The sequence below is a fragment of the Perca fluviatilis genome, chromosome 15, assembly GCF_010015445.1.
Source record: "Perca fluviatilis chromosome 15, GENO_Pfluv_1.0, whole genome shotgun sequence".
NCBI lineage: Eukaryota > Metazoa > Chordata > Actinopteri > Perciformes > Percidae > Perca > Perca fluviatilis.
In genome coordinates, this window is record NC_053126.1 from 10,056,537 (window position 1) to 10,078,341 (window position 21,805).

Here is a 21,805-nt window from a genome sequence, read left to right on the forward strand (position 1 = left end):
TTTGGAGTGCTGTGTTGTTTGTACCAGAAACTGTGTCTGCGAGAGAGATGGAAGCATGATGAGGGTTACATGTTTACTATCTTAGTCATGAATGCTGCTGATATAGTGGCTGATTGTTGTTGCAAGGAAATCAGTGTGCCAAAGTGGTATGTGACAGGAAACTGGTTGTGTGAGAAGTTTTGCTTCCTTCCCCCACACTGATTTGCAGAACAAAAGCAGGGACAATTCATGAGATTTCAGTCCAAAGAGTGAGGGGGGGAGGAGGCTGTAAAGCCATTGACTGGCCCTACACTGAGAACAACCAGGGTCCCCTGGCTCTTAAAGTAGTGTTTTACTATGGCCTGAAAACTGTCCTAATAGTCATTGGTTCAGGGTGCAAAAGGTTAGAATCACTGGATTGATTGCCAACTAAGTAACCCTTACAAGGAGTTTGCCTGCAGTGTGTGCATACATAAACGTAGGCCTATTAAAAGGAAACTAACAAATATACGATAACATAAACAAATATATACCTGTTTTAACAATAAGAAAACAGGACTTTATGGTTTAGTGCCGAATGTGCAAAGATGTTGATTAATGGGCAAAAAGTTGAGATATTGGTGGGATTGTTGTGATGTGTTGATAATCAGTAGTTCTTTACAACATAGAAAGGAACATAAGGGAGTTATTCAGGTTAAACTACAGCTATTCTTATATTCAAGTTGGGTGTAAGTTTTGGAATGTAATGTCACCACAGACTATGGAGTGGGCGCGACAGGGTTTGCCAGTGTTGGGGGAGGGGGGTTAGTCCAGGAAAACAGAAGAAGGAATGTGGGGGGAAGTGCCTGTGTGAGGCCCCTAACTGTGCTGCTTATTCTTCCGGCTGAAACCAGAGCACCCTGTCTGTCTGTGTGCAGAGGGCTGGGAGGAGTGTCCGGAACCGTCTGGACATGCCTGTGAAAAAACACAGGCACACACACACACACGCCTTCTCATGTTTGTCTGTTCGGATCACGTACACACTTTCTTTACTCGTTTTTTTTCTTCCCTCTGAATTGATTTTTCTCACACCCAAGCTCATTTGTGAAGGAATATGCTGACACATCCATGTCCTCTGCATCACTAAGCATAAAGATAAACAAGGCATGTTCTTATGGATATTTGGTAGCTTTCAAAGCTGCTAGAATTCACAGGAACATAAGAGCTCAATTCACTTCAAGCTATTGGGGTGATTTAAATCTCGCTTTCCTCATCGGCCCCGTTAGGTTGGATAACAGCTGAACTAATGCATGTTTTTATACTAACAATGCATCTAGAATGGAATTATCACCCAACAGTTCCTCTCAGGTCATCTTACAGTTCATAATTTTGGTTTTACAGCCCTCAAATGTATTGTTTGCTTTACTCTCGTCAACCCGGTTCCCAGCACCAAATGGCAGATGGACATTATTGACTAGCTGGCGAACATAGTGCAGAATTTAGCAGATTTTTCCATCAGGAGCTGGTGAAAGGCCAAAACAGAGTTAAAAGAGAGCAAATTGGAGATACGTGTTCGGAAACACAACTCCAAATGAATGATAATACTGCTCTGTGTCTGCTAGATATTTATATAGTTTGAAGTGCTCACATTATAGTCATTTTCAGGTTCATAATTGTATTTAGAGGTTGTACCAGAATAGGTTTACATGGTCTAATTTTCAAAAAGAACCATATTTTTGTTGTACTGCACATTGCTGCAGCTCTTTTCACCCTATGTGTTGAGCTCTCTGTTTTAGCTACAGAGTGAGGCATCTCACTTCTACTCCATCTTTGTTGGGAGTCACACATGTGCAGTACCTAGGTAAGGACTACAAGCCAGTCAGAAGCAGAGTATGAGGGAGTGCCATAGCAGCTAGGCGAGCATTATAACGCGTGTTTCAAAGTGACGCACGTTTGTCTCTGAAGTAAAGGCTGGACTACAATAGAGCTGTTTGGAGCAGTTTGTGAACAGTGTTTTCTGTTGGAGATGGTAAGTCCCTTTGGGGTGGACTTTGGACTTTTTCACTTTGTAAACTTATAACGTGCACAAAAAAGATATATAACACAATAAAGGAAAGGGAAAAAGCCAAAAAGTGTGATATGAGCACTATAACACTCACGCCTATTGTATTTACAGCGTGTTCTACTGCCCTCAAGTGGCCACAAAAACAAATCAATTTACAGGCACCCTGGTGAGTCGAGTAGAGCTATGGAGCAGTTTTTTGTAAGTGGGCACTGTCTTGTGCGTTTCTCATTTCTGCCAATAATTTCACATTATTCCACCCATCGGCAAGTGGCAGTAATGCACCAAATAAACGCAGAAATGCGCCAGCAAAGATGACGACCGTACACTAATGGATGTAAACAATGCACGTTTCAAAATGTTCACAAAAATTTGCTTTGTAAGTCTCGATAGAGGAAGGCAGTGTATTAAACACGTTTGCTAAAACCTCAAGGATTTCTACATTACTTTTTGGTGATTAACACTGAATGTAAAGATCACTTTTGTTTGTTTACAAGAAAACTCCACAGGGCATTTTTAAGCCACATATGAGCCATTAACACCCACAACACATCCTCACAGTTAAAAAGACTAAAGCAGTAATGTGGACAAGAAATGAGGCAAAAACAGTGTGCATTCTCTCTGGATTTTATTCTTTAGGAAGAGTTCTGTTTGGAATTACAAAATGCACTGGTAGAAATAGCGGTGAGACAGTTTGAGAGTGCAACAGATAAGAGTGTGAGAGAGACAGAGTTAGAGAGAGAGAAAAAAGAGGGAGTGAGTGAGAGATCAAAGGTTCCAAAGCCAGTTTTAATACAGTACATCATCAGACTTGGCTAGCTCCTGCACCCCCTGACCTCCACAAAAAGTAGAAGGGAGAATACACCATCTTCTGAACTGTACTTTCTTTTCTTTGTATATATATTTTTTTAAAAACAGTTCTTTTCTGTGGTGTCCTGAACATGGTTGTGTTGTTCCTCAACCCCACGTAACAGAAGAAAACTCTCACCAAAGTCTCTTTTGTGTTTTCATTCTGTAGACATTTTTTTTTTTTTTATAATTTTTAACCTTTTTTGTTCTCAAAAATAGAAGGAAAAAAGGAAACGTTGCTTTTTTAAAAACATCTATCTATTTATATATCTTTTTTTTTTTAATTCCTCTGAATTCATTAATCTGCTTTTTCTTTTATGTCCTGAAGATGACTGTTAACCCACGGTGTGGCATGCACATAGCACATGCATTTCTGGAACTAGATATTTTTTCCTTTTTTTTATTTTAATCTTTTGTACTTAAAAAACTTTTTTTTTTCTTCTCAGTAGCGGCTTTACATTGCTTTTTGTAGACTTTGTGTGGTTAATCAGCGTGTTAGTGGATTTCACTGCAGCATAGACACAAAGATGGATGGTGAATGTTTGGGGCTTTGCACGTTTCATTCAGGGGGTTACTTACATCATACACGCGCACGCACGCACACGTGCACACACACACACACACACACATATTCACACACAAACACAGAGTTGAAGATTGTTACAATGATTTTAAGATTTCAAAAGGATTTCTGGAGACAAAAGAATAGAAAGCAAAGCAAGCACAAAAACCAAAAATTGATCTGAAACACACTCACCCATGTACATACACACGTGCAAAAAACCCACTTACACACACACACACCGCAACCAGGAGCTACATACATAGTGTGCTTTCTGATTTTACATGTAGTGATGTGAAAAAATACTTGTCTGTGACATTCCACTGAGGTTGGAAAGACACTAATAGGCAGTTTTTTTTCCTTTTTCTTTTTTTTCAGTGCATTCTCTGGTCAACATGTGATAGGCCTCCAGGTTAAAAAAAAATGTATAGGTTAAATAAATAAAAATAATAATTATGTTGGGGCTGACAGTGGTGTGCATTAGTGACAAGTGTTAGTTTGAGGCACACAGAGAAACACACAGAAATAAATAAAAGATATACAGGAGTGATACACACAGAACTTAGATGTTTTCCAGGACCTTGACGAGGCCCAGACATCTTTTCTCCAACCCATCTGAACTGTGCAATTCATTCGCCTGTGTTTACACGTGGCGAACACACACGAGACGGTCTACAAGTGAGAGAATGAGCTAAACTGTATTCTTGGTGCGCTGACACTGTAGAACTCTGAATCAGAAGTGAAGTAAAACGAGAGGTACAAAAACTAGAGGGACACCGTTTGTCATACAGCGCCACCGGACGGTCACAAGCGGTGGTGGAACTCTGCTTAAGCATCTGCAGGTGAGGAGAGTCACCCATTTCAATGAAGAAACCTGGTCGGGAACTGCTGCGTTTGACAAATTTATTAAAGGTCCCATGACATGGTGCTCTTTGGATGCTTTTATATAGACCTTAGTGGTCCCCTAATACTGTATCTGAAGTCTCTTTCCTAAAATTCAGCCTTGGTGCAGAACTACAGCCACTAGAGCCAGTCCCACAATGAGCTTTCCTTAGTATGTGCCATTTCTGTGTCTCTAGCTATTGAGGAGGAGAGAGGGGGGGGGCAAGGTGGAGGGTGGGGGTGTGGCCTTGACCAACAGCCACTTTTCTCGTTTGAAAGCCATGATGTCTCTCTCTCATGGGTTGGCCAAATTCTCTGGGCGGGCAAAGCAGAGAAAGGGGAGGTAACCTTGCTTGTTATGACCTCATAACAAGCAAGATTCCAGAACGGCTCATCTGAGCTTTCATTTTCTCAAAGGCAGAGCAGGATACCCAGGGCTCGGTTTACACCTATCACCATTTCAAGCCAATTGGGGACCATAGGCAGGCTGGGGGAACACATATTAATGTTAAAAAACCTCATAAAGTGAAGTTTTCATGCCATGGGACCTTTAAAATGGGGCTCACAATCAAATTCACCCACTGTCTAAACTCTATATAGTCTTTGAAAAAGAGTTACAAAAAAAAAAGGCAGACCTAATTGACTGCTTTGGGTAATCTCTGTCTCATGTTTGCCCTACTGCAGACTCATTCTCCCACAATGCAACTGTGGGTTAGAGCTCCACCTCAGGGTTGGAAAAACGATTAGCTGAGCTGAAAACAAAACGAACATACAGAACAGAATATACAGACCAAATATGCAGAATCTGTCTCATTATCACGACCATCATGATCATTAATAGTTTATATTATGATATCTGTTTATCCATCATTACAGTCAATAACAATAAAAAAAACAAAGATGAAGAGTCTCTCTCCTTTCTCCACCTTTCTATTGGTCTCTTTCCCTCTGATGTCTCTGTTTTAACCCCAAACCCTGGAAGACTTTGAGATGTTACGGATTTGTCTGACTTGTTTCACCAATATGGACGTCACATCTTTTATCCACTTTACCCTGCTTCCCAGCATATCGCTTTATCACCTTAGTTACAAAAAGTTACTTCCACAAAAAATTATGTGCAATTCCAGTTGTGTCAGTGGCAGGCATCTGGCACAGAACATACAGACAAGCAAGCAAAAAGTAATCATTTCGTTCCTTCTAAGATATACATACAGTGCTCTCCCCATAGCCTTCTATCACTTGATTTTAGTGTAATGAAGGTACCGAGAGAAGAATGTCATACAGAGGAGAGAGAGAGAAACAGAAAGGCATTTGTACTAAAAAAAAAGAGAGAAGCCCTGCAGACCACAACAGAAAGGACCAAGTAAAATCTCCCCCCACATACAGTAGATTCTCATTGTTGCTATTATTATTATTTTTTGTATCATTCATGCAGGATTCCACAGGGTGTACAACTCCGCAAGTCTAAAAAACGAAGCTGTGTGGGGTGCAACAGAAGATTCAAGCTTCAATGTTTTGATAAGTAGAAGAGAAGGAGGAAGAAGAAGCAGGAATAGAAGAAGAAATACTGCAGAAAACAGTTATTGGTTTGTTTTTTTTGTGTTTTTTTTTGTTTGTTTCTGAAACCCATCTCCACGTTTTCTTTTTCTTCTCTCATAGGTCATGGGTTGAGGTTAGTTAAACAGTTTGATTCTGCGAGGAGGGTGTTTCTCCAGGGACAACGGTAAACATCACCAACGCGCCCATCCTGTCCTCTAGATTTTGACCATGGGACTCGTCAACCCCCCGTGCAGCACTCCCCAACCCTCCCACCCACTTAGCCTCCTCACCTCATACAGGTGGAGGGCTCATTGTCAGTTTTGTTCTTATTTAAAAACACAGATGATAAAACTCATCAATATTCAACCGGTGGCTGGGAGGGTTGGATTGGATTCTGAACTTAACTGAAGGTAGCTTTGATAGGCAAAAACTAAACAGTGGTCGTTCTTTTGTCTCTGACTGTAAAGTGTCTTTTGTCGATTCGCAACTGTTGACATCTTGTAAGTGGCTGTAGCTCGTTGCCAGAGGCATAATTTAAGACACACAAAGACTAGTGTCCATTACCCCTCCTGCTTGCATCCTTAAAAACTGCAGTTTGAGGTTGGTCTTATTTGGCATCAAGATATGAATGCAACAATAATGCAAGCAGAACGTGGAGGTGCATGGTTTCCCCTTACACCACTTGTTTCTCCAGATCCTGCCTCAGCATTCTTGTTCCATCCTGACACCTACCCCTTCATCTAGACCACACATCACTGGGACATGCCAAGCAGTAGAGGAGAGAGAAAACAAAATTGAACAGGCAAGTAAGAAAGAATCATGGTTTCCCCTGGCAGTCAGAGCACTGGCTTTAGAGCTTCCCGTCTTTCGGTCCATCTATCAATTCTTTTTTCCTCCTTACACCCCTCCCCCATCCCCAGAGGCTAGCACCAGTCGTCGTCCTCCGTCTTGCTGTAGGGTTCATGCAGGCCCTTGCGGGGACCTCTAGGATGCCCGGCTGGAGGAGGGACCTTGTGGGGCCCAGTATGTTGGGGTCCATGGAGATGTGTGGAAGGGGATGAAGAGCGGTAGCCATTGGGTAGGCGGCGCTGGGCAGCAGGCTGCATCTGGCCCTGTACAGGCCCAGTCAGGGCGGTGGTCGGAGGGGGCGCATGGCCGGCAGTCCTAGGTGAGGTGCGACTGGGCTGTGGGTGTGGCGGTGGATGAGGGTGGGGATTGTTTACAGGGTGTGGCTGGGGAGGGGGGTGGGGGTTATGTGGCTGTGGCTGTGGCTGTGGGGGAGGCGGCAATGGGTGATTGGTCAGGGCATGGGGGTGGGGGCTGCTACCCTGCATGGGGCTCTGCTCATAGGCAGGTGGTTCGTGGTGGGGCTCATAGTCTTGGTAGTCCTGGTTGTAGAAGCAGCCATCCCCTTCCATGGAGCCACCTCCTCCACCTGAGTCTCCCCAGCGAGGAGGGGGATGATGACCCTGGCGGGTTGTGCCATGGTGGGCTAGTGGGAGGCCAGCGGGGGGAGGGCCCTGGCCCTGGGGAGGCTCAGGAGAAAAGCGACGGGGGGCAGGGGCTGGGGGTCGGCCCTGTGGGCCCCCAGGTGGTGTGGGCATGGCCTTACGGACCACAGGGGAGTAGGTAACATGGGGCCGGGGGGTTGCGGGGGTCTGAGGCAACTGTCGACGGCCTCGGCGTGGCGTACTGGTCCCCGAGGTTGAGGGGACGGGACTTCCGCTGACCGAACTACTGCCCTACACAAAAAGTGAAATAAAGCAAATAAAAAGAACGAACCACAAATTCAACGACAGAACATGTAGAATAAAGAGGATGGGAAAGACAAAGTATAAAACAAATAGAGAGGTAAAGAAAGAATGCAAGATAGAGAGGCCGAGAAAAAGCAAGACAGTCCAAATAGAAAGGACAAGAACAAGAACCACAGCAATAATAAGAATAGAAGCATCGGTCATAATGTGCATGGAGTGGAGGAGAGAAAGGCAGAAATGAAAGGCATCAAAAAGCAACAGAGCAGAGGAAGTGGACAGAAAACAGCGCCATTCACAGAGAAGCAACATGTCACGCAGTGGAAAGAAAACAAAAGACGACAAGAGAAAAAAAGGGTAAAGGGTTGATTTCCGCAGCAACAAATGTGGTACAGGGTAAATATGTTGACTGAACATGTATACAATGTGTTTGGTTTTAAATTTTTGTTAGCGGGCTGTGTGACATGTATGCAAAAATGTTGAGATCTAAAAAGTTATTTATTATAACACAAAGACAAAAGTTATAATGTGAGGAAACAATTCTTCCCCAATTAGTCTTCCTTTGCAATACAAGTTATAACATACACATTCAAAACATAATGCTGAATGGTGTGTGTCAAAGAAGTTTTTTTTAGCAAAGGTAGATCATAGATACTTTTTGTTTCCTATTTCAATAGGAAATGTTGTAGGTTATGTGTTTTAAAAATGCCATAAAAGGAAAGGTAGTGGGGGGAACATGACAGAACAGTGGCAGTCTAAAAACATTTAGGTAGGGCAGATAGGGAAAGCAGTCAGGAACTCAAATATACATTTTTATGCATATTTGTTTGGTTGTTGGAACAGTGGTTTGATAACAGTGACTTGCATGTAGTCAAGCATGTATTCACAAATGTACATAAAGGGCCCGTACTATCGATGCTATTTTTAACACAACTGTGGGTTGTTAAAGACAACAACACGTCTTGGCCTCTAATTTGAGGGAAGCAGGAAAAATGTAGAGTAGTCCTACGATAACTCATGACGTTTCTTTGTCACTTTATCACATTATCATATCAAATAGTAACATGCGTTCCGGTCAACGGTGAGTTTATAGTACTTTTCAGTGTCCTATCCAGAGGTTTCCAGGATAACTTGGAGGAGATCTGTTTGCCAGTTGGTAATGTGCTCATTAAAGTTGACCACCAGAGGAACTTCATAACAAAACCACATCAGAAACGCCACACTTAGCGCAACAGTCAGCGTTTCGTTATCGGCAAAATATACCGCCTTAAAGGCGTTATTGGCTGATTGCGCCAGTTACCCATAATCAAACTAGAGGCCCTTGTTTTATATTTTTCAGCATAACACTGAAAATGTGGTCATACCACTGATTTTTGTACTAGAAAGTAAACAAGATGTTTTGTTCCAAACTAGACGGCACATGCACACAAGTACCCAGAAGCCCACCTGTCTGTGCGTCATGCACTCGCGGCCCTCGCGGCCCTCGCGGCCCTCGCGGCCCTCGCTGGGCGATCGTGACCAGCGTCGGTCCCTTTCCCTCTCCCTCTCCCTCTCCCGGTCATGCTCTCTGTCGCGGGAGTGCCTGTGTCCGAACTCGCCCCCTCGATCTGCTACATAGCGCTCCTTGTCCACAGAGCCATGGTGGTGGTGATGATGGTGGTGGTGCTTACGGTCTTTGGACCGGCCGCGATCTCTGTCACGATCCTTGTCTTTGGCCGTGAGGTCCCCTGACTGGGTGGTTGTGCTCAGGTCTGTGCCCAGGCCTGATGATGGAGTTAAAGGGAGTTATTGTTGGCGTGCGGTGAAAACACTAAAGATTGCTAGGACACAAGATAACAATACGACATCCCACTTAAAATCAACACTTAAAAGCAATGGGTGCACAAAACCTTTTATATGTTTTTATTCAATACATTAGAATTTTTTTCTTTTTCTCATTATAATGTAACTTCCACAACGTGCAACTGTACAGCATCTGTCAAGCGATCATGTTACTGCTTTTTATATATTGTATGTGTGTGTGTGTGTGTGTGTGGTCTTTCCCACCTGTGTCAGCCTCCGTGTAGCGACAGAGGGACCTCTCAGACGCCCGATGACTCCGGTCTTTTCGACGGTGTCCATGTCTGGAAGTCCTCCCCTCTTCAGGTACACACTCCATGTTGTAGTCGTCTGCCCCTCCTTTGTCTCTGTGGCCCCGCCCAGACCTGCTGTGGCCCAGCGACGAGGCCGAGCGTTTCATTGGACTGCTGTCACTGATGGTCTAAGAGAGAAAAAGAGAGCACCGAGGAAGGGAGGGAGAGGGAGAGAGAGAGAGAGAGAGAAATGCAGGGAGAGGTGTTTCCTTTGGTTGTCGAGTTGGTGTTGTCTGTGAGCCATGGGTTAAGAGACACTGTGTACGTGTGTATTTGTAGGCATGTGTGTGAATGGCTGGTTTCTTGAATTTTATAAAAGCCCACCCGCCTTACCAGCTCCGTCACAATTAATGGGCCCCTACAAAAAATATCATCTAATATTATCTAATATTCAAACTCACCCCTTATTCTGAACCAGGCTACCAAACAGGATTTAATGTGAAGAGCTCCAGGTGCTGAAATAAAGTCTAATAAAATTACCAGATTAATAACTAATAAAACAACTACATCTGTAATGGTGGTCTGAATCTTGTATGTTTCAAGAGAAATATATATATATATATATATATATATTTATTTATTTTTCTTCAGAATTCACACCACAGGCACGTGTCTCCACTGCACCTGTGCTAGCCCCCAAAGTGTTAAGAAAAGCGGTCTCTGGGCGGAAGCGACAGGAATTGCCGACCCCTGATGCAGAGGAATACAAAAGTGTATAAGAAAAAAGAATAACAAGAAAGAAAGTGAAAGAGATAATGGCAAATGGCCATGCCTTCCATGCTTCTGTAACTTGCTTTGTAAAAGAAAGAATGAGACAGAAATGTCAGTAGGAGTTGCACCAGTCCTCCATCCTCCTCACCACCCATAAATGGCACATTCCATTGCACAATACTGCACAAAATTTCTGCTCTGTTTCAGCGTGCTTTCCTCCAGCCATGCAGGTGCATAGGGGTTGTCCTGAGTCCTCCACCCACATGAGAAATTCCTTCTGCAGTGCTGAGGCCTCATGCTCTGAGGCGGGACAGCAGGACAGAGCCTATGGTGCCACAAGTTGCTGACCTGGGCATGTAAACCATATCAGGCTACTTCAGTGCTAGATCCTTTTGGATGATGAGCGGGACAGTTTTCCAGTTACTTTAAGACAAATCAACTGACAGTTGAAAGGTTGGCAGATGTATATAAAACACCAGTTTATCTGGGCCTTATAGGAGTAGCACTGAGAATCCCAACAACATATCCATTCACACGCACATATACCCAAATCCTTCCTCTTTCTGTCACTCATCATTACTCACACATACTCCCACTTCAACACATTTCATGCATGCGGGTGTGAATGGAGACTTGGAGACAGACGGGTAAACATTGACAACATCATTATAGACAAGCACACAGGCATGAGGACATAGAGCAACAAAGCACTAGCAGCAGCTGAGAGAGAGAGAGAGAGAGAGAGAGAGAGAGAGAGAGAGAGAGAGAGAGAGAGAGAGAGAGAGAGAGAGAGAGAGACAGGCCACAAGACAGTGTGGCATGTTGATAATGACAGGAGACGTGCAGAGTTCAGCCCAATTCCAAACCCACTGCGTTAGGTGCATGAGAGAAGTAGCTAAGGATGCTAGGATCAGTTTGGAAACTGGGCTGGCATCACATTTGGTCATGCCAAAAAAAGGTTGTCCTAATAAATTTGAAAGAAAACCCCTGCCAACAACATGGGGACATGACAAATGAGGATAAAAAAGTGCCAAGAGTGTGTGAGAGTGAAAGGGAGAGAGAGAAAAGAGAAAGAGAGACGAGACAGGGAAGACAGGGTACATACACTGAGGTTACTGCCACGTTGTCTCCCTTTCCTCCGCTGCTGTATGAGCACAGAGAAAACACACACACACGCAGACACACACGCAGACACACAGAGCCACAAATACACACATTGAGCATACACACAGACCCAAGAAGGGAGGAAGAGAAGTAAGGAAGACAGGGATGGATTGATACACAATGAAAGAGAAAAGGGGTACAGCGGAGAACAAGTAAAAACCAAAGAGTGTTAGGTGGAGGTTTAACCCAAAAAGAGATGGGGTGCCACAGTGGAGAGAGAAAAGAGAAAGACAGAAAGAGAAGAAGGGACAGAGAAAGAGAGTCTGATTAGACACTGAAGCAGCAGTGAAGGTGGAAGAGAAACACTTACCACAGAGACTGGGGGTGGTTGGAGCCAAAACAGGGTTATATAGACAAGGTCACCATGAAAATGCTCAATCAACAGCACCACGGTCACAACAGCAATGACGACAATCAGCAAAATACACACACAAATGGATACAAATACACACCGACACACAATTACATTTGACTCAACAGCAAACAACAGAGTGACAGAAACAGTGTGAGTTTCAGGGCACAGAGAAACGGAGCACAGAAAAACTGCAGAACACCCACACACACACACACACACACACCCCGACCCACACACCCCCCCCACAACCCACACACACCCCGACCCACACACACACACACACACACACACACACACACACACACTCCCAATACATGCTCGTTCCAGTTCATGTTGAAAAAAATCCCCCAAAATTCAGGTTTGTGGCACTATCTTTGTGGGGACCCGTCATTGACATAATGCATTCCCTAGCCCCTTACCTTAACCATCACAACTAAATGCCTAACCTTAACACTTACCCTAACCCTAACCATAACCTAATTCTATCCCTAATCCTACAACCAAGTCTTAACTCTCAAACAGCCCTTTAATGTTGTGGGGTCCAGCATTTTGGCCCCACAAAGCTGTCGGGACCCCACAAGTATACTGAACTCCCGGTTTTTGGACCCCACGAATATAGTTAAACAAGCCCACAAACACCCACCCACCCACACCCACACACACACACACACACACACACACACACACACACACACACACAATACATGCTCGTTCCAGTTCATGTTGAAAAAAATCCCCCAAAATTCAGAAAGAGTTCAGCTCAGGCAAAACCTTTGATTGGAATTTCCTTGGAAGGAAGAGACACTTTAGTACAAAAAAAACAACAAGAAAAGATAAATAAATCAGTCTTGACAAAGAAGAGGGCATAATGGCAGGCCAAAAAGTGTGTAAACTGTATGTGTGTGTGTGTGTGTGCACATTTGTATTTATAAATGTGTTGTGTGCATATGACAACCAGAGCACTCACCGGGATATATGAAACAATATAAAATGGATGAGTGTGTAAGATGGAAACGGGACAACCACGGTTAAAAACCTCCATGCAGGTGGCAGGATGAGAGGAAGAGAAGACGACAACAGGAGAAGAAGAACAGAAAAGGTGCAGAAGGTCTCACTTTGCCTTGCCCTTTTGAATTCAAGTTTGGAGGTCAACAATTCAGCAAAACATTTCTATGTTTTAGCCAGAAATATTGTCACTCACGATAGCATATCTTGTTTAATGGTCGTCACACTACTGGTGGTTCTTTGGGTGAAAAAAAATGTACCTACAGAAATGTAACCTTGTGCCCAGTAACCAGTATGGCCAGTACCACATCAGTGGCTTCATTTAGCAGCAATCCCTGTTAAACCTGTGCTAAACCTTCGCCAACATTGATTCTAGGAACCACAGCAATAAATATGTAAGCAACAAGTCAGACCTTTAAGAATATGATATTTTAAACAAAACAGGGGATGAGGAACAGAGATAATGGGGGGAAATAGACAGAGAGTGGAAAGGTAAGAATGCTGCTCACTTGGTTGTCGCCTGGGAGGCGGGGCATGGAAGCGGCCCTGCCATGGCCTTCCATTGGCGGAAAATGCTCAGTATCCGAGTAACCATCCTGCCCCATCTCTCTCATCTCTACCGTCTGAAAACAGAGCAGGAGAGCAGGAGATGGTGTGATGACTGCCATGAAAACTGACAGGGAGTAGGGGTAGGTGGGAAAGTTTGTTATCCAAAGAAAGAAGAGAATTGAGGGTCTCAGAGAGGTAAAGGTAGTCAGTGGGAGAATTTGGTGAGTTTTTGAGAAGGGATTTGACCTTTTTTTTCTTTGTTTGTTTTTTTTAGTTTTAAATTGGGCTATGAATGAAGAAAAAATACAGGAATTGAGTGTTTGGATCTTAAGATAGTGAGTATATTCCAAATAAAATCCAATTTTGTGTTTGGCCGCTGTCAAAAATGGAGCGATTCTTTGTTTAACAGCATCGATGCCAGATGGAGGAGCTCGAGAGTCAGCAGCAATGTATTTGAGGGGAAACCCAAATGCAGCCCAAAGGACGTGAAAAACGCAACTGATCGCATAACAGTGTTGGCCAGGTGCAGGCGCTGATGCATTGTAGGCAGCACAGGAGGTTGTGTAAAAATGACAACAAATTCGGCTGGCTAATTTGCAAACAGTGCAGTTGTCAAATCTTAATCCAGCCTGTTGTCCTGGACGCAAACTATGCAAATGTTCCAACGCAAATATGGCAAATTCTATTTCGTTTGGCGTATACCTTAAACAGTGGAGCTGAATCTGGCAGCTGGGGCTGTTTAAAACCAAGGCGTGGCACTAATTTGTTGTTATTTAAGTTTCAATCATTAGCTGAGATGGAGTGCCAACTATTTTATTAATTCAGTCATTAAAAAAGACCAGATAAAATATATAAAATATAATAAAATAATAACTTATAAACTCTAATTTATGTAATGCCAGATAAAAGCTAAACCACTTGCGGCATGTGCTCGCTGCTCATCTCATCTCATTACATTTCAGTGTTTGGGGGGGTGTTTTTTCCTATGAAGACATTATGTTGTCTAATATTTCCTGTTGTTGTTGTTTTTGCTTTATGGTTTGATTGGCCGTATCTAACTGTAGGTTATCATTCAAACTAGTTTGAATGAAGCCGACAGCCACTCTCTTCTATCCAACTCCTGACTTTAAACTTCTCCAGACCTCTGTTGATTAATATGGAGAAGTGGCTATGTTATAGGGCTGACTGACACAGAGACCAGTCAGGCCCTCCAGGAGGTCTACAAGCAGAGAGGTTTAACAGCATGATGACAAAGACATGAACCACTCTGAATACAGAGGCAAAATAGACTCTGAATGAAATGTGGAAACACACGACGACGGAAAAATTCAGTAAGATAAAATAATTGTGGGAGGAGACAGGTTTGAGAGATGGAACTAATCAAAGAAAGGTTTAACGCCATGTCAACGCTAACTGAAAAATCAAGGAGAGAGAGATCACAGGAAATGAAAATGACCTCCTGAGTAAAAACAATAAAAGGCAATAAGGCAGTAAACATGGGACAGTATGAGCTCTGAGCTTCTCTATTTTGTTCCAAACTGGCTTCAGCGTTTACAATACTGCAGTATTTAACACAACTGTTGTTTATTTGACACTACTGACAAGAGTGCCCTTAACCATAAGCTTAAGTTAATATTGCTGATACTGATCGGACTGGAATGGAGTGTAAACACATGAAACAAGAAGCAAGCCAATGCCCTGTATAACTAAATATTGCTGTATTTCTACTTTAATCTCAGTTATAGTAAAGGGGAACACAAACCTGATGTCCTTATGTCTTCATCTAATTCATGTAACACACAGAGGTTATGAATAGAATTGCAATCAGTCACCGCATGAAGATCATAGTTCATTTTACCATTTAAGTGACCTCAATGGTTCTTTGGGAGTTCATTTGGTAGCAATGGCATGGAAGTAAAAACAAATGTTGAATGGGTCGAGTATTTCAGTACTTGTCCACACAAACTTGGTGTGTGTAAAAGATGTATTTTATTTGTATAGTGTGTGTGTGTGTGTGTGTGTGTGTGTGTGTGTGGTCCTGGGTGTGTGCGTCTATGAGCTTTCTACCTGAGAGTTGGTCATGCTTCCCAGGCCATCCTCAGGGTGTCCCTCAGGGCTCCAGCTGCCGACTTTCTGGGACATCTCCTGAGCACGAGCCGTCACCCATGAATGGCTCTCCGGGACCCCCCCCTCCACCGGCCTATGACACACACACAAACACACCATCACAGACACATGTTTCATAACCGGTCTGCTTACAACCACCTCCTGTAAAGTAAAACATGGCAACCACATCCAACTCACAGGCCGTTGACAGTCTCTGTTGTCTCAGGTGGAGGGAGGGCGTTGTTAAGTCCCGGACCCCCATCCTGGGTGGGGGAAGGTGGCTCCACGCGCTGAAACAGTAATGGCGTTCGATTCTGTGTAAGATATACAACATGGCCGTCGCCAGCTATCAGGCAGACTGACAGGGAAATGGAGGGAGAAGAGGCAGAGCAGGAACAGAGGGCATGTAGAGAGGGGGCTGTCGGCTGAAGCAAAGCCAGGCAATAGAGGTAATGGAAGAGGAATAAATGGGAACAAGGGACTCTTGAGCAACTGAAGCCCAGCAGCTAGCTAGAGAAAGAGATGGGTGGACTCAGAGTGCATTCTGGGATCTGGCAACCCTTTGAGGCATCCAGGTCCAGGACTAACCATTAAAGTGTTTCACAAGGTCCAATAAGGAAGTTGAATTCACCCACTCAGTCTGAAGCTCAGAGTACAATCAAAAGGGAATTATCAGCAGTCATTTTGGGTTTCATCTGATGATCAGTTGTCATCTGATGATAGATATAAATACTCTAATGTTGTTTGAAAATACATTTCCAAATAAAAAATAGAAGAAAACATAACATGTTTTTACAGCAGGGGAGGTAGAATTGGAATCGATAAAAAGGGGAGAAATAAAAGAGGGAGGGGCCTCGTTCAAATGAGGGGTGGAGGACATCATTGGCAGATAAATACTGCAACAATCCTGTGGAGGGGAACATAGCAGGTGAAATGCATGATGGGACAATGCTACATTCATTGTAACTCATATGTTAGTTATCGACTGAAGAAGTTACAACGGCGCTACCTAACAACCACCTTTCACAATGTCAAAGTGGCCATTAACCTGTTACACATGCATGTAAAAATAAAACTCCAGTGGATGTCAAATGTTATCTTTCACATTCAAAATTTCCAATTTTTGAGCTTTGTGATTTTAAAATGAGTAATTGCTTTGCCTTTCCGTCCTTTCCTTTCTCTCTACCTTTATTCAAATCCAAACCTAAGGCAAACCTTCCGCGTATGTGTGCAAGCACTAAATACAATACAATGTACAACATGTAAAACACACTTTTAGATTGTTGTGTGGTGGTATCTGCTCTAATGACATTTTTTGAATCATGAAACACTGCAGAGGTCTCTCACTGGGTGTTGCTACAACATATGGTGGCCCGATCCTGCTGCCCCCCCGGTCAGGACAGGCAGCAGCCTACAATTCGACAGGTGGACTGGGGAAGGTTAGATGATGTACAGTATGTGTTAAGGGACAGAAAAGGGCGAAAAAGAAGATACTCTCTTCTGATCTCAAATACTAAGATGAAATACAGCTAAATGAATGTGGAGGGTGGTCCCCTCTGTCATTGACCTGAATTAAGGGTGCAGCAATATCATGATGCAAATCTATCAGTCCAAGGTTACAAGCATAGGTGATGGGGAGTGAGGAGGAAAAGTATCTTTACAAGCAGTCGACACAGGAAAGAATCGAGCTCAGCGAAGGGAGCCATTAGGAGTGCTCCAATGATGTTCAGGCATGGGCACCTTAGGGGCTGTGACAACACTTCAGCTTGCTTCAAACCAAACGCAGCTGTCTCAGGCTTATAAACTGCTAACTAACTGCAACACCTTGATGTAATTCATCTGCTTAATAAGCATTTAAAATTGTGTGAAAGGTATACTACATGAATTATGTTTCTGCCAATGCTAAAATTACTGTAAAAGCAAGAAGTAGCTAACCTTGCCCAGCAGATGGCAGCACTGTTCTGGGTGTTAGAGAATGCGATCGCATTAGATGGCAAATTGTTGTATTCACCCAGTTATGTGACTGAATAAGGACTATTCCCTGGATCTGGACAGAGGTTGTCACAGCCCAGGCTTATATGAGTGGGACTACAGTCCTGCAGGCTTGATTTCAGTGCGTCAGTCTGCCTTTGACTTTAAAGGGTTTGCGGCAGGTAGAGTAGAGTGCTATTCTCCTTTAGACAGCAGTACCTGCTCATCCCGAAGAGCCTGCGAGCGCTTGATCTTGCTCTGCCTGTAGTACTCCATGATCATCATAGCAGCATAGATTTTTCCCACTGTCAGGTCTGTGGCTGCTGAGAGAATGACAAGTTACCCTGCAAGATTAGACCTTTTGGTATGGACCCTGAGCGCGAGGAATGGTAGAAAGGGGTGAGGCATGCACACAAACAGAGAAACATCTCACACACACACAACATTGAGCAAATAGTCTTTTCACAGACAGACTGATACTTTTTTTCTTCTTCTTCTTTTTTTTTTTTACTTTAGTTTAACTTTTATATAGCATTAATATTTTTCACAGGTAAAATCTTGCAATCAAAGCATCTCATTGCGATATAGATCAAACAAAATTCAGTCGCTCCAGGAATCTGCAATCAGGAGATCGCAAAAATCAACACAAATTAAACCAAGTCATAAATAAAATAAAATAAATCAAAATAAAATCTGGGATATATAGACTGTTAATGACTTTCTTTGACTTGGTTGCAAATGTAATGCTCAAATACACAATACATTTTGATAGCAAATCTCATGCATTTCACAAACTAAAGCAACCACTGTAACATGCAACCCGTGCATTAGCACATGTGCATTTGTTCTTGGTGTAATAACACTAACAATATACAGTAAGTTCTATTAAGCACAGCCAGCCATCTAGTGCACACAGCTGACCGCCCCTGAAGTGAAAAGACGTCTATAGAGAGTTGATCTATAGTGAGGCACCCTCTGATCTCAGGCACAGAGAGGTAGAGAGGTGGAGAAGTGTTGCGGTTTGGTGGTGGCTCTATGCTGGTGAGTGTGGTTTATCTAGCTGAAAGAAGGGACCAGAGTTAGGGTATTGTGTGTGTGTGTGTGTGTGTGTGTGTGTGTGTGTGTGTGTGTGTGTGTGTGTGTGTGTGTGTGTGTGTGTGTGTGTCTGTGTGTGTGTATGTATTCTTCTGTGTCTACCATGCAGCCTGTGCTTTGTGAGTTCTTCTGTCTTTCTTCATGTTCACATAATTACGTCTTGATAGATCTAAGGTTTATGGGTGTGGATGTGCGGGGTAATGTGCCAGCAGTATCAGAGGGTGCAGCAGTGAGAGAGACTGGCTGAGAGAAGCGGTCCTTCAGGTGGCGTGAAGAGAAAACAACGTTGGAGCACTGGGCGGCACAGGGTGGCTGCATCCAAGCCACATTGCTGCGCCGGCACAACACTCTGCAACTTACACTTGTGTGGCGTAACCAGCAAATCCAGAGTCTTTTGGGAGAGGTTGGGCCAGATTGCCATCATCTCTTTCCTCAGCTCTGCGTCCATCTGGTGCTTGTCAACACCACCTAAGCAGATTCAACAAACACGCGCATGCACATACATACAGATACATACATACATACGCACATATATAGATACACGGACATCCATGCCCAAGTATATGGACACACAAAAATTCAGACACATGAAGATGCACACGAAGATGTGTACAAAAGTTTAGTCATACACACACACACAAGTGCACACAAACCATTCACGCCCATTCAGATTGATACAAAAAGGTATAAGAGAGGATGAAAAACAAAGACAAACAAACAGAAGATTTTTATTAGTATGGTTATAATAATTGCCATTATCAAATCATAACTGCACTGAAAATGGCGTCACTAGGTGTTTTTAAGCAGAAGTAATAGAACCACATTCCCACAGGATCTCAACCTTCAGCTTCACACGCACAACATGCACACACAGGATCTACCGCCATAGAAATCACGCTGTACTTAAGACACAGTAGGAGAAGCGTCAGGAAGAGCTGAAGGTTTCTGGGTTCAGCACAGAAAAGCAGACAGCACTGCACTACAGGAGAAATAAGAAAAAGGAGAAGACAGCATGTGAAAATTGGAGCAAAGGAGGTAAGAGGGATTCCAAACCTTCCGTACCCTTGGCGATCTTGATGTCCAGTGCTGTGCGGATCAAGGCCATGAGAGTGGAGTTGAAGTGGACCGTGTTGTCATCGGCCACAGGCAGGTCCATACGGAGCAGTCTCTGTGGGAGAGCCAATCAGGGTGAGCGGTGAGAAAATTGGGAAGTAAGTGGGGTAGCATGTATGTGGAACCTCCAGGTGACAACGGGGAGGGGCGTTGAGTCGGTGGCAGGAAGGGGAGGGGGGAGTAGGGAGAAGGGAGGGGTTTGGGTAAAGGAGGTTGAAGGAGCTGTGCATAGCATCTGAAACTGACTCTGTCTGTCTGTAACAAATGGCTCAGACTCAGCTACAGTGTCAAATTAAGCATATTTGATATTCAGTGCTGCGGTGACAACAAATTCACATGTAGGAATTCACAGATTTTAATCTGTTTTGTCATATGAGAGAACCTGTGAGTGCAAAGGTATTACAAAAGAACTTTTTTACCCCCAGATTTGTCTCTCGACTTACATATTCATTTATTTACCTAATTGTAAGGTTATCTATATATGTTTGTTGACATCCAAAAGACCTCACAGGTTGATTAAACTGTCAAACGTGAGCCTTAAAAGAAGAAATGACTGAGCAGCAGCTACTATGACCCAGAGCTCCCTCTAGGGGTTTGGAGGTTCACAGTAAAAACAACAGAGATCCGTTGATAAACCAATAAACCAAAAGCAACCAAGGGACCAATCTAAGGAAGGGCGACACTTTGGTTTTCGTTTATTGGTTTGATCCTTTATAGATCTTGTTGGTTTATAATTGAAACAGACAATACAAAGACACACACCAACTCAAAGATGACGTTCGTGTGTGTTTGGTGACAGAAGACGGCGACAACCCAAAGATGTGGCATGCCTCCCCTCCCCCCACATCCTGATTTTTTATTCTCTTTTCCCCAAAACCCTTCTTGCACATCCCACCCTCATGCAACATGCACAGGCAATATGCCTCTCAGGACAAGCAGCTGCACAGCCGTACACAGAAAGCATCCTTTGTTGGCGACATTAAAATGAGTTTGTGAGTTGTTTAAACGTTGGCTGCTATTGAAGAGAATAAGTAAATTTGTAGACAACAGGGCTCGGCTGAAATAATAGAGCGACTAGCTCTATCGCTAATTATCTGATGTTTAATTTGTGAAAAATGGGCACAGACTTGGAGGGTTAATAGGTGAGAGAGAGCAGCATTCTGTGGAAAAAGAAAGAAGAAAACTGAAAATGGCCACCATGGAAGTGTTGTTTTGGTGCTAAGATGCTAAATGATCGTTCAGGCAAGCATAATCCAGGTATATGTAGGAAATATGAGGTGAAAAGAAATATTTCTTCTGCCAGAAAATAGATATGATAAGAGTTGAAAGGGAAGGCTTAAGGGAGAAAGATGATAGAGAAATAAAAATCAATAGGTTAATAGGTTATGAGCTGGAGCGTGTAAAGAGAAAAAGTGGCCAAAAATAGACAAAAAAAAGAAACATCACCACACTTAGTTGGCTGTGTCTCTAAGAAAGCGGTCCTGCCTGAAGGCTCTGCCATCTCTCTTAAGGACAGAGAAGATCGAAGGTTAAAAGCAGTGGCGCAAGATGGGTCATTGTTCTGTGGACTGGATGGAAGGTCAAAGGTAAGGTTTGGATTTCTGTCATTGGCAAGGTGCTTAGGGAAAGTGGTAAGGGAGGTACGGCATAAACACAGATGGCTTCTGGAAGTCTTCCAGAAGTAATTATTAAAGGGCATGTTAGGTTGATGGGTAGGGGGATTGAGGGTCCAACTTTTAGTTCAGGAAGGAGGCTTTTAGGAAAAATGTTGAATAGGAAAAGGAGAGAAAGAGAGCATTGAATGTAAGGTTGGGATTAAAAATAAAAACACGAGAAAGAGGCAGAGCTATAGGTGCAAAAACCTGGGTCAAATGTAACGTGATGAATCATGACTTCGCGTAAACATACACACCACTTTCCTAAAGCCAAGTGGCATGTTATTTGTACCCATTTTGAGCTATCCGCGTGTATGTCTACGCTGTATACAGCGGACGGCAGTCT

At 43.4% G+C, this 21,805-nt stretch overlaps 1 protein-coding gene across 17 annotated transcripts in view; it reads right to left on the reverse strand.

Annotated features, from left to right (window-relative positions):
• Positions 1-4,749: 4,749 nt before the first annotated feature.
• cacna1aa (calcium channel, voltage-dependent, P/Q type, alpha 1A subunit, a) overlaps positions 4,750-21,805 on the reverse strand; it is an 88,197-nt gene continuing 71,141 nt past the window's right edge. For 7 of the 17 annotated variants that reach the window (XM_039824129.1, XM_039824126.1, XM_039824128.1 and 4 more), the window contains 10 exons: positions 19,745-19,859; positions 19,052-19,159; positions 17,816-17,919; positions 15,824-15,939; positions 15,587-15,719; positions 13,480-13,593; positions 11,552-11,590; positions 9,650-9,863; positions 9,050-9,366; positions 4,750-7,594 (listed from right to left, as the gene is read on the reverse strand). In XM_039824129.1, coding sequence (XP_039680063.1) covers positions 6,776-7,594; positions 9,050-9,366; positions 9,650-9,863; positions 11,552-11,590; positions 13,480-13,593; positions 15,587-15,719; positions 15,824-15,939; positions 17,816-17,919; positions 19,052-19,159; positions 19,745-19,859 — 2,079 coding nt within the window. In that variant the 3' untranslated portion in view covers positions 4,750-6,775. The remainder of the gene's footprint in view (positions 7,595-9,049; positions 9,367-9,649; positions 9,864-11,551; positions 11,591-13,479; positions 13,594-15,586; positions 15,720-15,823; positions 15,940-17,815; positions 17,920-19,051; positions 19,160-19,744; positions 19,860-21,805) is intronic. The other 10 variants (XM_039824124.1, XM_039824119.1, XM_039824117.1 and 7 more) reach the window with 7 other exon arrangements.